Source organism: Hippoglossus stenolepis, chromosome 7 (genome assembly GCF_022539355.2).
Source record: "Hippoglossus stenolepis isolate QCI-W04-F060 chromosome 7, HSTE1.2, whole genome shotgun sequence".
NCBI classification, from domain to species: domain Eukaryota; kingdom Metazoa; phylum Chordata; class Actinopteri; order Pleuronectiformes; family Pleuronectidae; genus Hippoglossus; species Hippoglossus stenolepis.
The window spans coordinates 18,004,389-18,019,720 of NC_061489.1; the positions used below are offsets into that span (position 1 = coordinate 18,004,389).

At 45.1% G+C, this 15,332-nt stretch overlaps 1 protein-coding gene across 9 annotated transcripts in view; it reads right to left on the reverse strand.

The window, feature by feature from the left end:
* Positions 1–15,332, reverse strand: part of dlg3 (discs, large homolog 3 (Drosophila)) — a 77,000-nt gene that overhangs the window by 15,597 nt on the left and 46,071 nt on the right. For 6 of the 9 annotated variants that reach the window (XM_035160584.2, XM_035160579.2, XM_035160580.2 and 3 more), the window contains 7 exons: positions 14,437–14,561; positions 13,844–14,013; positions 13,379–13,515; positions 11,778–11,922; positions 10,472–10,634; positions 3,213–3,369; positions 2,516–2,618 (listed from right to left, as the gene is read on the reverse strand). In XM_035160584.2, coding sequence (XP_035016475.1) covers positions 2,516–2,618; positions 3,213–3,369; positions 10,472–10,634; positions 11,778–11,922; positions 13,379–13,515; positions 13,844–14,013; positions 14,437–14,561 — 1,000 coding nt within the window. The remainder of the gene's footprint in view (positions 1–2,515; positions 2,619–3,212; positions 3,370–10,471; positions 10,635–11,777; positions 11,923–13,378; positions 13,516–13,843; positions 14,014–14,436; positions 14,562–15,332) is intronic. The other 3 variants (XM_035160582.2, XM_047340702.1, XM_035160585.2) reach the window with 1 other exon arrangement.

Here is a 15,332-nt window from a genome sequence, read left to right on the forward strand (position 1 = left end):
GTGTCTTATTGAATGTGAAAACAATATGGAGTGCGAGCATGCTGCAACTTATGCCCCGGCACATTCCTGACATAGTCCGACCTGACAACTGAGCCTGGATCTAAAGCTTACAATATCCTCCCTGTTGTTGTAGCATTACCACAGCACGCTCAAGTACAAATGAACAGCGCTGAGAAAGCACGGAGAATATACGCTGCCGCCAAAGTGGCTGTGATGCCCAACACAGTTATACTTCACTGTTACAGAGAGACAGAGGTGCCATTATGTGAAATAAAAACTGTTAAATTGAGTTAAGACCTACAAGGGCCAAGCATCACACACAATCTGCTTGAGTCAGCAGCAGCAGCAGACACACACACACACACACACACATGTGGTCACAGAGTTGTGTGTTTAAAGTGCAGTGCGGCAGTGACACACAGGTGTAAATGTACATGTTTAAGAGCTGACGTTCCCTGTTCAAAACCACCAGCAAGCAGGCTGACACACACCTGTTTGACCACACCTCTGTGTCCCCACCTAAAGCTTTAGGTTACATAAGAGCAGGTAGTGATTGTTCAACATGTCTGAATGAGTCCTGCTGTGGATACAAAGCAACATGAGGCTCCTTCATTCAGATCTGTGTAGAAATGAAGAATCAAGGGGGGGTAGATATGAAACTAAACCCCTGTGGATCCAGGTAATGTCTGGAGAGTACCACAGTGTTCAGTACAGCCGGGGTGAGGCTATCACATGTCTGCCGCGGTAGGTTTCACGTCAAGGCTGCTTTTTTAAAAAACACTTTTAAACTCGCAGTTAGTTCTTGTGTTCTCACACACGAGAGGAGCACGGTTTGATTTCACACTGTAACTTCCCCACTGTAGTAGAACTAGCCAAACGGAGAACTGCCCCGCTACAGTCACAACACACACTTTCTCTACAATGTCCCTCGGCCGTTTCTCAGTGAGTCAACGTTTCCCACAAACTTCCCTCCTCGCCTCACCTCACTGGAAAGAAGCTGTGGTCGTTACTTCGCTGTCGCAGCCGGCAGTTTCTTCACCCAGCCATTAGGAAGTTCATGCGGCTTCTGCTGTGCTGCTGCGGTTCTGCCCGAGCCCATCCCCCATCCATCCACACACACACACACACACACACACACACACAAGTTTGTCGGTTTCGCTCTCAACGTCTTTCAGGAAAAACTCCCGCCCTCCGCAGTGGTTAGTGGAAGTCTCGCTCGCGAACTTCCTGCTTCAGTCTCCTCTTCCCATCGCTGTCCGGCTCCGTGGAGCAGCTCCGGGGGCAACCGGGGGGGGGGACCGGGGAGTTTGAACGGGCTGGAGGGAGACGACAGCGGCCGGTTTGCCCGCCTTCTTCCACTTTGCCTCCTCTCTATCTCGCTCGGCCTGCTGCTCACAACAAGAGCCGCCCCTCAATCTCAACACTTCCGCACACCAGCGGCCAATCAGAGGCGGAGACACAGATCATTTCCCTCGTACGGGAGCGGAGCCTGTCACGGACCCGCAGGTAGATCAGGTCAGTTCAGTGCAACTTCATAAAGACTGTGGAAAGTTTGAGAATCCCACGAGAGGATCGAACCAACAATGAACTGATTACACTCAACTTCTTTTTAAATACACTTACGTCTGCTGTACCGTCATTTTAAAGGCTACGTTAGTCTAATGCACAACTTTGTGTAGCTTCAGGTATTTGTCTTTAAATCTGTATTTACATTTGGCTGAGTTACTTGTGTCTTTCAATCACCTTATACTCCATGAGCACATACTTCTTTAAAGTGACAGCTTTGTAGTAATTCTGGTGGCTAGACTTTCATCTCATGGCAGTGTACTTTTACTTTTCTCTCTCTCTCTCTCTCTCTCTCTCTCTCTCTCTCTCTCTCTCTCTCTCTCTCTCTCTCTCTCTCAGTATTGTCTTTTCATACACAGCCTGGCAGCCTATAAATTAGTTATGTGCCCCATACAACCCAGCAGTTGTCCAAAAGCAAATCAAAGTCCCCCTCCGGTGAAAATCAGGTTTTTACCATGTCCAATAACGCAGGTCAAAATTCACAAAAGTTGAACTCCACAGTGAGGCCACGTTGCGATTTGCTCGCCACAGAAAGCAAATGTCGTATTCCCCTCCTCACACTCACACAGATCGGAAGTGAACGCAAGGCGAAGGTTCTCCACTGATACATTTGCGTTTGTGTCACCGAGCCGTAACTCTGCAGAAAAAAAAAAATGCCAGTCTGTCGAAAAAAAGGATTCAGTCAGCCAGGGTTTGTGATGTCACAACCCTGAGAAAACAAGCCTGTCAACTTGCGGGTGAGGCAAAGTAAATATTTTCCTATTATATCAAACTTTTAATTTGAACAGGATGCTCTAGTTTATGATTCAGTTATAAATTTGTCTTAAAAAGCTTCACACAAAGCCTCAAATTAAAAAATAAATAAACCTATCAAGCTAATGTGGGATAATATTAGATACAATGTTGTAAGATCCATTTTGACTTGGGTGTACTCCTGTGGGGCCATTACCTTCAGGCCTGTACTGAGCAATGATGGTGACAGTCTGTCCAGCTCTCTTCAGTGCTGCAGCCGCCTGCTCATGTGTGGCGTTCCTTAGGTTCACTCCATTCACCTGCAACAAAACAGAAATTGAAACTTAGCAAGAAAAGTTTCAGAGATGAAAAGGTGCGTCACTTCTTGAGAATTTTGGAGGAAACTAATCCAGCTCAAAGGAGCAAGTCCATCCTCAGACTGGATGGTTTCACTTCAGCCTGTGGAGATAAGATCTGCCCTCAGCATGAGAGGACATAACATTAATTATGAGATAAGACTATTCAATTTTGATAACCATTCACCCATTGGTGAAACATTATTTTTATATAATGTGTGAAAATATATAAACAGGGATATTTAGAGCAAAATTTGAAACTGGAAGAATTGGGGTTATGAAATACAATTCAAGGGATCTAAATGTTTAATTCATTGGATATTGATTTACAAAATTCCCATGTTTGGCAGAGCTCTGCTAAGCTTCCTAAGAGTTGTTGTGAATTTAATGTCTTGGTCAAGGACATTTCACCAGGGCAGATGTTTGCTGGCTCTCTAAACACCAAACCATCTTTATGCTGTCGTCATTACTCTGACAGCAGGAGTTGACTGAAAATCTTCCAAAAATGTTGTTCATGTGGATAAAAAAACAAAAAACACCTGAGGTTGAAATACTGACCGACAGAATCCGGTCGCCCCTCCTAAGCTCGCCGCTCAGGTCAGCTGGCCCTCCCGCTAAGATGAAGGAGACGAAGATGCCTTCTCCATCCTCCCCGCCGACGATGTTGAAACCCAGGCCTGTGGAGCCTTTGTGCAGCAACACCTTCCTCGGCTCCCTGCCAAACAGAGTGACACGGTGAAGGTCAGGGCAAAGAACCAAGAAGAGATGAGCAGAAAGAGATTAAAAATATAAATGAAATAGAAAGAGTGCAAACCAAGAGGTACACAGAGGCTGTATCACACAACAGCCATCTTCCTTTGGTTTACACTGTGTGTGATCCCAAAACATTGAGCGCACTGACTATAGGCAGCTACCAGCAGGCCTACAGATGACAGAACCATGATACTGCATCACCAACAGCTGTAGCCCGCCGCTTTCATTACTTTACCAAAGTATCAAACTCATTTTCTTTCCACAATCCAAACTATAACACACACAAATCACCAGATTATTCTATTTAAAGGAGACATGTTATGCTCATATCCTGCAGGTTCAGGATTTTAATTTGGGTTCTTACTTGAAAAGTTTTAAGTGCTCTAATGTTCAGAAAACACATGACTTCCCTCAAACTGCAGCTCCTCCTCTCAGGCTCTGTCTGAAACGCTTGCTTATAGCTCCTGTCTCTTTAAGGCCCGCCTCCAGATAAAGCCCAGTCTGCTCTGATTGGCTGGCTGGTCCACTCTGTTGTGATTTATCAAGCGCATGTAGGAAACCATGGCCTCCACTCTCACTTTACCTGGCTTTGTTTGGGGACGTGTCCGAATAGATGTCTAATGACATCACAATGTTGTGGAAGTATCGGCCAGACTGACAGTGCTTTTCTGGAGCTTAGTGTTTTCTGTGGGAAAGAGGCGCTCCCTTCACTGATGACTTTGGGCCTTTTTACTTGCAGAAATTTTACACACATAAGAAAAGCTATTACACACTAGAGGGAAGAAACAGAAAAAGCATCATGTGTCTCCTTTAAAGTTAGGACAAGTGGTAAATATTAAACTGCATCAGTTTTATTGTCTTCTATGACTTATCTCAGTCCAATCATGATAGAATTAGATAAAGTTATGCTTGTTTAATTAGCTCAAGATGGACAGTAATAAAACAAGGTCTGAAGTGACATTACCTACTCAATCAACAATACAAAATCCACCAGTAGAAACAATGATTAACCACAAAACAATCATGCTCTAATCATTTAGCTGATAAAGATCATTTGGATCACTTTTGATTTCCACTTTGATACCACCGTGCACTCATTAATACGTGAGCTATGGCACAAGCCGCCACACGTCTGGATCCCAATGCAGGTCAGTCACTGGCTGTAGCACTTCTCTGCTCATGCATGGCAGTCTCAATGCAATGTACACACTTAAAACACCCACTCGTAATAATGTGCGGAGAAACAATGAGCTGCCTTCTGCTCGACAGACTCGCTGAAGCTCTGCTTTAGCTTTAGCCACCATGACTCATCCTCCAGCAGGGTAATCAGACTGCCTCAGCTTTAAGATGCTAGAGAGGCTAAACCGCTGCTATGGTCCAGCAAAAACCCACCGGGAACACACTTCACTGGAGTGCAAATACACACACCATAGAAAGCTCAAACCCCACCACCACCTCCACCACACACACACACACATACTTAATATACAAACACACACATAAGCTTAAAACACAAGCATGTGCACACACATTAAACACACGGTTTCTTTTCTAAACAGAAAACCCTGCATGGTTCCCATTAGTGGTCTACTCTTGCAGTACTCAGCCTGCGGTCTCCAGGAATAATTCCTACTCAATCCCTAATGGCTGAGCTCGAACTTGCTGTTAAGACAATTTTCCCAACAATGGCAGCTGGGGCAGCATTCCGAACATTGAGAATCATACCCAGAACTGACTGGAAAAAGTCCTGATGACTCCATTAGAAGAGATGAGGAGCAAACGGAAAAATCCTAAATGGTAAAACAGTGCTTTCAGAAAGTTAAACCAGACTGTTAAAGTGCACTCATTTGTAATTAACTGTACTTAGATGCAGAGTTTTTGCAAGACCACAAAATAAGATGCATGAGTAGCGACTCTGGGTCTGCAGGAGTCCTTACATGAAGCCTTGTGTTTGTGCAAAGCAGAATCGGGGACATTTGACGAGGCTTAAAAACATTTGATCCATTATGTTCTTGCTTTTTTTCTACAACCTTCAAGATATTTTAGCACCAGACATCAAGAAATGACAAGCAGCAACTGTCTTTATGCAACAACAACTGACTTGCTTTCAAACAAGTCAAGCTTAAAATAACTTTGCCTTCCATCTGGAGCTTTTCATCCCAGCTCGACAAGGCACACAGATCTCCATGGTTACCTTAGGATCCGGATCCGGTGCTTGCTTCTGAAAGAGCATTTCCTAACTGTGCGTTCAGGCAGGCTCCTCACCACCGACATGGAAGATGAGATGTTGACCGTGAACATGGCGGCTATGGCACATCGCTCACCTCACCTCTTACTCCGCAACCCCTCTGCCTATCTGGCCTTCCCCTGAGAGAGGAGCGACAATTTTAGCAGCTCCTGTGGGGGCCTGATGTTCCCTATCTCATCCTTGTGTGCTGTGATGGGAAACAGCTCCTCTTCGGGCTGTCACAAACGCTCTCTCCCAATATTTGCCTGCAAGCCAAGAATTTACACTTAACCCTAGCGCTTCCAAGCAAATCAATCTTTGCTCCATTCTGCAGGAGGAAACCAAAAACTCCCCTTACTCACATCTGGATTAGCCGGGACTGCTTTACATCAAGAGCGTCGGGACTCAGGTGTGCATCCAACTTTGGTCGCCTTTCACAATCTGCTGTCCCCTAGACTTTGCTCGGATGCTGCTCTGGGTCCAGCCCCCTCGAGTACAGCACAACAGCATTCCTGTCCGTTAGCCTGGCCCTCTGGAGACGAGGCAGACACACTCTTGCTAATGTGTGTGAGTGTAATCTGTACGAGCTGACTTTCACAAGTCTCAGGCCTTTGATTTTGACGACCCCAGAAAGTGATGTGGTTGCACAGGGGACGATGAGCGACTTATGTGGAACATCTGGACACTTAAGTCCACAGTCTTTTTGTTATCTTGCAGTCCTTCTCCCTATAGGCAGCGTGCAAGTGTTTTCCTGCATGCAGTGCTGGTCTGTGTGATGTGTATCGCCAGGACATTTTCATGGAAAGTGGGAGTGAATTCCAACTCTTTCAAAATGCAAGTCCTCCCTCCCTATCACAAGACCTCCCTCCCCTCTCCTCCCCTCCCCCCTTTGCCTTTTCATCCATGCCAGGAATGTAAACAGTTATAGGGCGGTAAAAACCCTTTCTCCCTGCACAGCCATTTCTCCTGCGACTCTTTTCTCTAATTCAAATCCCACCGCTGTACCCTGTGTGTGTCAGTGTTTTGAACTGAGGCGGTCGCGGCTCAATCCTAAAGCGGTGAATGGATATCTGGGCTGCGGGGTTCAGTGGGTCACGCTGCCCTGGAGTCAGCCCAGTAATTGGCTCTGCTTGGCTGATTAATGGTGGACACTGCAGATGGACGCCATTTTCCACAGACAGACACTACCTCTCACGGCACTTTACCACTCCCTCTCCCCGAGTGGATCACATCAGCTTATGGAAAGATAAACATACAGATTGAATTAAAATGCTGCTTTGTCTTTTCATTGCTTCATTTACAGCCATAGATATTCATTGTCATTCTCTCTCCTATTAATGCACCGCAATTCTCCACTAATTTCACAAAGGGAAAAATGTATTCACTGCTAAGGTGATAGACAGTTAAAGATGTTTCATGCCTCTCGCTATGACTAAGAATAAAACTGGAGGGATGAATGATTAACACCTAAGACGAGTACTCTGCTGAATCTGCTGTGATTACTTTTATGTCAAATTCCCCTTTGAGCCTTTGCAGCTTTTAGAAACGCCGACCAAAGGTCAGAGCGCCACTCGCTATTGATGACTGAATTCTTGTGCTGCCCAGTCAAAGGTTCTGTGTTTGTGTGTGAGACACATAAAGTTACTGATTAGCTCACTTGCTGCCGCTGTCCTCCAGCTTCTGTATTTACACAAGCTGAGCCTGAACAAAGTACCCTAACTACAAGCAATGCTGTTTATATAACAACTACAGCCATGACGAGCTGAGGAGAGCTGCTTGTTGAGTGATTGCGCATATGTTTACACTAAACATGCATATTTTATCCCAGAGGTTTGATCTGTTGTCGAGTCCAATGTGGACCGAAACACAGAGGGAGCTGTGTACAGTACTGACATACCTCCAGGAAGGGGGTAATATCAGATGGAGAAAGGGAGGGTGTCTGTGATGACACCACTGAGGGGGATGTGCAGATGGGCAGAGGGCGATACAAGCTCTGACTCATTCCTCACAACCAGCCTGCTCCACTTTTGCGGAAGCCTGTGCTTACTATAGAATCCATCTAAAATAACCCCTCCTGGTCGCAGCCAATGGGGAAGCTGCTAGGGGCTGAAGGGAGGTGTCTTCTATCCGCCTGTCAGACTGATGGAGTCGGATGCTCATCTGCCGTGACTGGGATCAAGTTGGTTGTCGAACATGATATCCAAAACCATGCCACTGTTTTTCTGATTCCACAGCGGACATGACACACAGACTCACCACAGGCGAACAGGTGCGTGCACGGTCACGCACCTGTGATGTATGAGTAGTCTGATGCGCAGAATGTTTACGTGTGTCCATGTCACAATTGCACATTGCACTTGAAGCTGAAGTATCTGCGTGCGGGCTCGTGTGTGCCAGCAAATGTCTGAGTGTACAGTACGTGTGTGTGATTGGTGCTGGCAACATGGGGGTGTGAGAGGGGTAAGACCTAAGAGCATTGGCCTGGTTTTCCCAGCATGCAGATGAATCATGACAGCTGCAGGACTGTCTGCTGCTACTGGTCTGCTGGCCCGCACCGGATAAGACTCTTACTCCCCATCATATTTATGGAAACAGCAACGCTCAGTGTTTATATTTACATACACAGAGCAGCAGGTGAAATATTCCAACGCTGCAAAGCACAATATTTCTGTTGGGTGGCTCCTATGATCCTTCCCATCCTCCTGTACGGTCCTTTCTTTTAAACACCACAACCTGCCTTAAGTTACAGCCAAACGTGAAGACCAGAATCTCTGCTCTTCTCCCCTCTTTCTTACACAAATCTAAACACACTCACACTCACACTCACACTCAATCACACACACACACACACACACATAGAAAAAAGAACATATGGGCATCTGTGTGACATTTATGCTACACAAAAAAAGACAACATTTACCACAAACATATTACATAAAAGCAATGGTTAACAGAAAAATTGTGGTATTTAGCCGTGATGTATTGCACGAAGGACAAGATTGTGGGTTTAATGGGAATAAATATAAAAAAACAGGAGCCCTTTTGCACACTTGGCAATGCCAAACAGTGAAACAAAAAACCCAAAGCACTGCCATAAATATCAGGTATATTATTGTATTCAGCACTAACCATCAGTGAAAGTAACTTGGCGCAAGATAGAGGCTTAGTTTTATCTGAGCATCCTGACAGATGGAATTGAGCAGCTTGTGGGAGCGTGAAGCCCTTTCGGCTGCACTCCTGTGGAGATGTGTTTGTGAAGAGCAGGTACGACTCCATTTTAAACTGTGACGAACAGGCCACTATTGTTTGAGCTTAATAGATGTGAGCAGAGTAGTAGAAAATGAAAGAACAATTAATGACTGCTGGAAGGTCATTTAAAATATGAAAAGCAGCAGTAGTAGTGTATGTGTAATAAAACACACCCACAAAAGGGCAAGAAAGAATCCGCTGTTGTTGTTGTTTTTTTCATTTCAGCTGCACAGCTAATTTACTGTTGTTACAATTTTTAGTTGTGAAGTCGTGAAAGAAGCGGGAGCTGCATATGCGTTGGATACTGGGTCATACAAACAATAAAGCAGCCTCACACTTTAAGCACAAGCAAATAAAAGCAGGAAAGTAGACATGAGGTGGGGGGAACATTTACATGCAAACATACAGACAGAAAGAGACAGAAATATTAAATGAGTTAAAAGGACGCCCTGCTTGAAAATGAACAAATATATCAACCCACCACCCGTCTCTGTGCCTTTCCTTGTATCTTAAATGTCCATTGCTCATTTCTGTCTATTTCTTTTTGTGTGATTTATGTGTAAATGTGGGACAACAAACTTCTGGTGAGGGAGGTGGACTCCATCCCCGTCTGGTCCTACTGCTGTCTTCTGCCAGATCAAAATGCTGAGCTAGAGTGGAGGGTTAGCTAAGCAAGGCGTGATGGACTAGGTTAGTACCTGCCAGAGAAGGGGAGTGGACCTTGGCACAAGGGAGCAGGGGAAGGACAGAAGCCTCTGTAGAGGGCCAGGGGCCCCTTGCTGTCCCCAGGTTTGTGGATGACACTGTAAATAGGCTCAGCCCTGCTGTGGGGTACAGGAATCACAGTGAACGGGACAAGTGTAGGACACATATAAAGCACACATACCAACAAAGATGCAACAAATGCACATACAAGTCATGTAGACAGCTTGGACAAGGACATTACAGAACCACACAGCTAATACTCATCCAGTAACACATTCACTCCACACAGACATGTATAAGCGCCTGCATGCGGTCACACACAGAGAGATCCAGCCCCCGTCCAGAGATGTGGGCTAAGATGACCTAAGGCCTCGTGGGACACTCCAATCAAGCTCCTATGAATGCTACTTGTTATCCAGTACTTGGATACAAGGTCAAAGGTTAAATCTCAGTCATAACAAGTACAAGAAGCGACAAGAGGCCTCTCTCAGCACACAGCCACCACACACTACTCAGCTAGTATGCAGCACCATGACCCCGATGAGATGAAATGTGTAAACCAAGCATTTGTTCTGCCTCATCAAATGCAAATATGTGCACGGATCGTCAAAGGAACCATGACAACACCAAAATAACAAAATGGAGGCGGCGAGAAACAAAAGGAAACTTATGAAAACTTAAAATACATGTTTAAAAATCAATGTAGCCCCAAACAACTGTGCGCTACATGTTTCCTTTTCAACAACTTCACCAGCAAATACCAAAAAGGCATTTTCGCTGATCTCCAGAGAGGAACCATGTGCTGTGAGTTAGTGAAATCTGCATTCATAGAGGCTGTATGACTAATGGAAAGAGAATCATTCATGGAGGAACTGGGATCTACCTTGTGAAATCTTCCTCCCCGAGCATGTGGCGGGGAACTGGCGAGTACCTGGACGGGGTAACCTGGGGCGGCGGGTACACAGGTTTAGGCTCCATTGCCCCCATGTAGTTGTGGCTGACGTGGTTGTCCACCATGGCTGGGAAGGCTGGAGCGAGGGCCAGGCCAGTAGGGGGAAAGAGAGAATGATTACCACACAGGTGCATCAGGAACACAGCACAAGACTGACAACTTCAACAGCCCAGTAAGGAATCAGTCAGTTAACCACTTTGATCCGGACAAAAACTAGAGGGTCTAGAAGGCCTCCAACCCTGATGACATTCCTTCAAGCTTTTTGTATTCAACTGCTAATTAGAAAATGTTACCAGAATAACACGTAAACTGTACGTACACAACAGTGTTATATATAATAAGTCCAAGCAGAACCCAAAAAGTCTGAGTTTGCCCGACCTCTGAGTTTTTACTTTTTCTTTAAATATTGTCTGATCATCTGACTACTTTTTATGTCTCTGGGTTCCCAGATCTTAGCAATTAACTGGGTGATAATGATATTATTAGCAATAGTCATGGTGGCTAGGCCACAAAAATCTGAATTAAGGAAAAAATAAGACATTTTTTTCCATAAAGTTGGTGCACTTTGTGTGCATGCATGAAAAAGCAGGATTTCAGAGGTCATTTCCATTCTTGATGGCGGCAGCTGAGCACGATAAAACAAGTGTCTCCCGTCCCGGTCATCTGACCACGGGCTGCACTGTCAGAGCTAAGGGAGTTAAGTCTGCATTAAGGGCTTGTTTTAAGCTCAGACAACTGCAAACAGTTAGAACGTACAGAGAGCCCTCAGTAGCCCCCTCTGATACTAAATCACTGTGTAGAAATTGGAGATGCTGCAGCTCAGGATCGTGGGCTCTCATGAGCAGGTGGGATGTGAGAAACCGTCCACACTCAGTGGGAGGCAGAGAACTGCGCTTCTTGTTGTTGTGGGAAGGATCATGCGTGTGTGTGTGTGTGTGCACAAAAAGTCACTATATTCACTATGTGGGTGTCTGAGCATAGCAGTTTTGGGGAGAGAACAGAGATCCAACAAAAAAATGTATGCAGGCCAGCTGGAAAATCTCTGATAGAGACAAAAATCTGATGGAGCTTGACTTAGAAATCACTCTTTACTTTACGCCAAACACTTTATATAAGTAAACCTATTGTAGTTATCTGGCTACTTCCTATGTATTTGTGAATGTAAAGTCTAATCCCTGACTCAGACAGTGTATGAACAGAATTATCTCTGCAACAACAAGATGAGATAGATACGTACTGCTGGAGTAGTCTGGTGGGGCGTACATGTCGTTGAGATGCACAGGGCCCGGCTTGGCCACCTTGAGGTAAACCATGTCAGAGGTGTTCTTCAGTGCAGCCACGGCTTCCTCGTGACGCACGTCCTGCAGCACGATGTTGTTCACCTGAATGCGACGATTGTCGAGAAAAGAGAAGGAGTGTAAAGGAAAGAATCCAGAACGACACCTGAACACCTCGTGTCTTGGCTGCACTGTGACAACATCACGCATCACACCATCCATCACACCAGCCAACACAATAATGGATCATAGCTCAGAGGTATTGGAAGAATTTTGTGCATTTCAACGACAGAGTGAAAGGTTGGTGTGCTGTGCGGCGTTAACAGAGGTCAATAGCTGTAGGTAGAGGTTTTAAAGATGCTCTACCGATTTCTTACAGTTTGTCTTTGAAAACACGATTTCCTGCAAATCGGCTGTTAGTCAAAACTTTTTTAACATCCCATATTTTAGCAGTTTTTCTTTAACCTGAGGCAAGCAGCTCACTGCATTGTCAATAACACGTGAGAGCACAAAGGAGCAGGTACAGTACATTATATGTGAAAATAAGTGTTGAAAATTCAAAATGGCGTGGATCCGCTGCAGTGGATAACACACTATACTGTATATTTGTGCCGCAAATGATGCCGTCTGGATGTTGCCAACATGTCTGCCAAACTGCTCTCAAGCAGAGCTCCTCCCTGGAGCCAGATATCTTTCTGTTATGTAAGGTAGAGGGCTAAAATGTTTCCTTTGGCAAATATGTTTAACACAGATTTTTTATATCTCAGGTATTTCTCTGTGAACCAGTTCCTACAGTGACAGCTGATTTTGTGTATATTACCTGTCAATGAGAAATGATGACTTAATATGTTCTTTACTAAAATCAAGCAGACTGGAGAGGTCAATCCTGTATAAAACAAGTTGAAGACATGTAGCATGATGGCTGAAAGCTAACTTCAAGATGCCGAGTTTTCTTAATTTACAATAAAATACAAATTCTCAAACGTTTCGTCCAATTTCCTAAAACATGAGCTGTTTTCAGACATGAAGTCCGGACATTCTCCTGTTGTTGTGAATGTGTTTGACCCGGACGATCTCCGGCTGCGTTCTTCATATGTGAAAGGCAAAGTGTGTAAATGCCCATTATCTGTTGATGCACAGTGCGTTAATGGAAGTGATGACGTAAAGACTGCAGTGATGAGTGATTTCTTCTTTGATGTACAGCAGCCTTAAACAAGTGCAGTGTTTCTCACTCTCATATTGAGCGGATGGGCCTTTTTATTGGCCCGTGCCATGGGACAATAAATCATCGATCATGCACAGAGTCATAAATGCTGATGTGTGCTGCATGTCTCACTTAGCTTAAAATGACGGAGCAACCAACCAGATAATGCAGCGTAGTTAACATGTCCCATAAACAGTCAGTCATCTACAGAGAGCAAATACTGTCCCCGCCCGGCAACAGCAACATATGTCTGTAACCAGTACTGACATTTTTTTTTTTTTAACTTGCCAGTGAACTAATTAAACCTAAAATGAGTTCATTTGATGTGAACACTCGATATGTGAGGGAGTCTCATACAGCTAGCAGGCGGTCTCCAGTCTGCAGCCGTCCATCTTTTTGCGCAGCTCCTCCCTCTATGATCTTGGTAATATAGATGCTGTTGTCTCCTGGGATATGTTGGTTCCCAATGCCTCCAGCGATACTGAATCCCAGCCCTGGTTGAGAAATACACACAGTCAGAAAGTCAATACATGTATGAACACAATGACCTCTGGCTTTTATACATTTTTAGATATACCCTGAGTCTGCGTCTGTATCCTCTCAGACGAATAATAGCTTCTTAGTCAATATAATATTCAAAGCCTTTTTTTAAGTCCATTTTTTTCCAAATTGAATGCCTATTAACCTCGTACTTATATCTGCAAACATTTCTTAACCTAAAAAATATAGTCGTCATTCAGTATTCCACTCAGAAGGATGCATGCAAATTAACTTTCATATTTCTCTCTCTCTTCTCTGAGTGTGTGTTGCGTTGTCTCTGACCTTTGGGCCCTTTCAGCAGGTTGACTTCCAAAATCGTCTCAGGTGGCGCCTGCCTCCGTCGAACCAGCAGCCGCACCACCGGCCCCGCCTCCTTCAGTGCCTCCACCGCCCGACTGTGAACCACCTCAGACACGTCCACTTCATTCACACGCAGCACGCAGTCATTTACCCTGTGGAGGGGAACCTTTTAATATAAACTGTCTATTGCACACACATCAGCTTGTCAGTCAACAGCAAAAGGAGTTTCGTAGCTGCACAAAGGCAGGGAGGGACCCTAGCATGGCCAATGTAATCAGAAACCCCCAAAGCATATGAAAAAAACTCTCCATATCATAATTTCTGCATGTTTCAGGCTTTGGTTTTCCAGTGAATCATAAATCTGAGGAACCACACAGAGCCAGGGGGCAGAGGGCTGTAGAAACTCTGCCTCCCACACAGCACTGCCTGGCGGGACACGGTGGTAGTGAGCATTAAAGATGAGAGAGGGGAAGTTAGGGAAGAGAGAGAAGAGCTTGGGTAGAGTAGATGGAAAGAATGAGGTGAGGAGAAGGAGGAAGGAGGAGGAGGGTAACACGGTGAGAAGGGGAACTTACCCCAGCCGTCCATCCATAGCAGCAGCTCCTCCAGGGATAATCTTGGTGATGAAGATTCCTGGATCATCAGGAATGTGGGGATTGTCTATTCCTCCAGCAATGCTAAAGCCCAGGCCAGAGTTCCCCTGCACACACATTATGATTGACACTTTCAATAAGGAATAAAACAAAACCAACAACAACACACACACACACACACATTTACATGCACCCAATGTGGACTCAAGGTCAGAACAATATGGTTCTTAAGTGTATTGGTATCTCAGAGGAACGTGTGATCGATGCAGACCACTGCAGGGATTTCTACAGGCGTTTCTGATGTTCATCTTTGTGGACACGCACGTGTGTGTGCCTGTGTGTGTGTCCTTGCATGTGACAAAAGATAATGCCATGCACTCCATTAGAGGAGGGCACTTCATTCAAAATGTCATGCTCATTCCATCATCCCACAGAGAGGCATCAGTGTTAGAGACGTCAACAGAGAAGTGGATTTATGGTCTAAGGTAAAGATGACCCAAGAAGCATCATTTCTATTGCATGATACAGAGCCTCTCGCTCTCTGCAGGAGACGGACACTACCACCTCCCCATGTTCCTGTTCCTGGAACAACAGAGGACCCATTTGGATCCGGCGGGTCCAGGCACACTGCTGCATGTGACAGCCGTGGCCATAGACTGGCAGCAAACAAGACAGCTGAGAAAAGACTTCACTTTATTATTTTCTATAATTAATGAGAAACAGTCGAAACAAATTAGGACAGAGGGAGGCTGAGGCCTCCCAGTGTGCTGCTCTGCAGCTGAGTGGAGTACACTGGGCCTTACCACCAAATGTTCCACACCCACAGACCTTTTAAAGTGTGACTTTGCATAGTTTATTCAAGCCCTCTGCATGCAGAG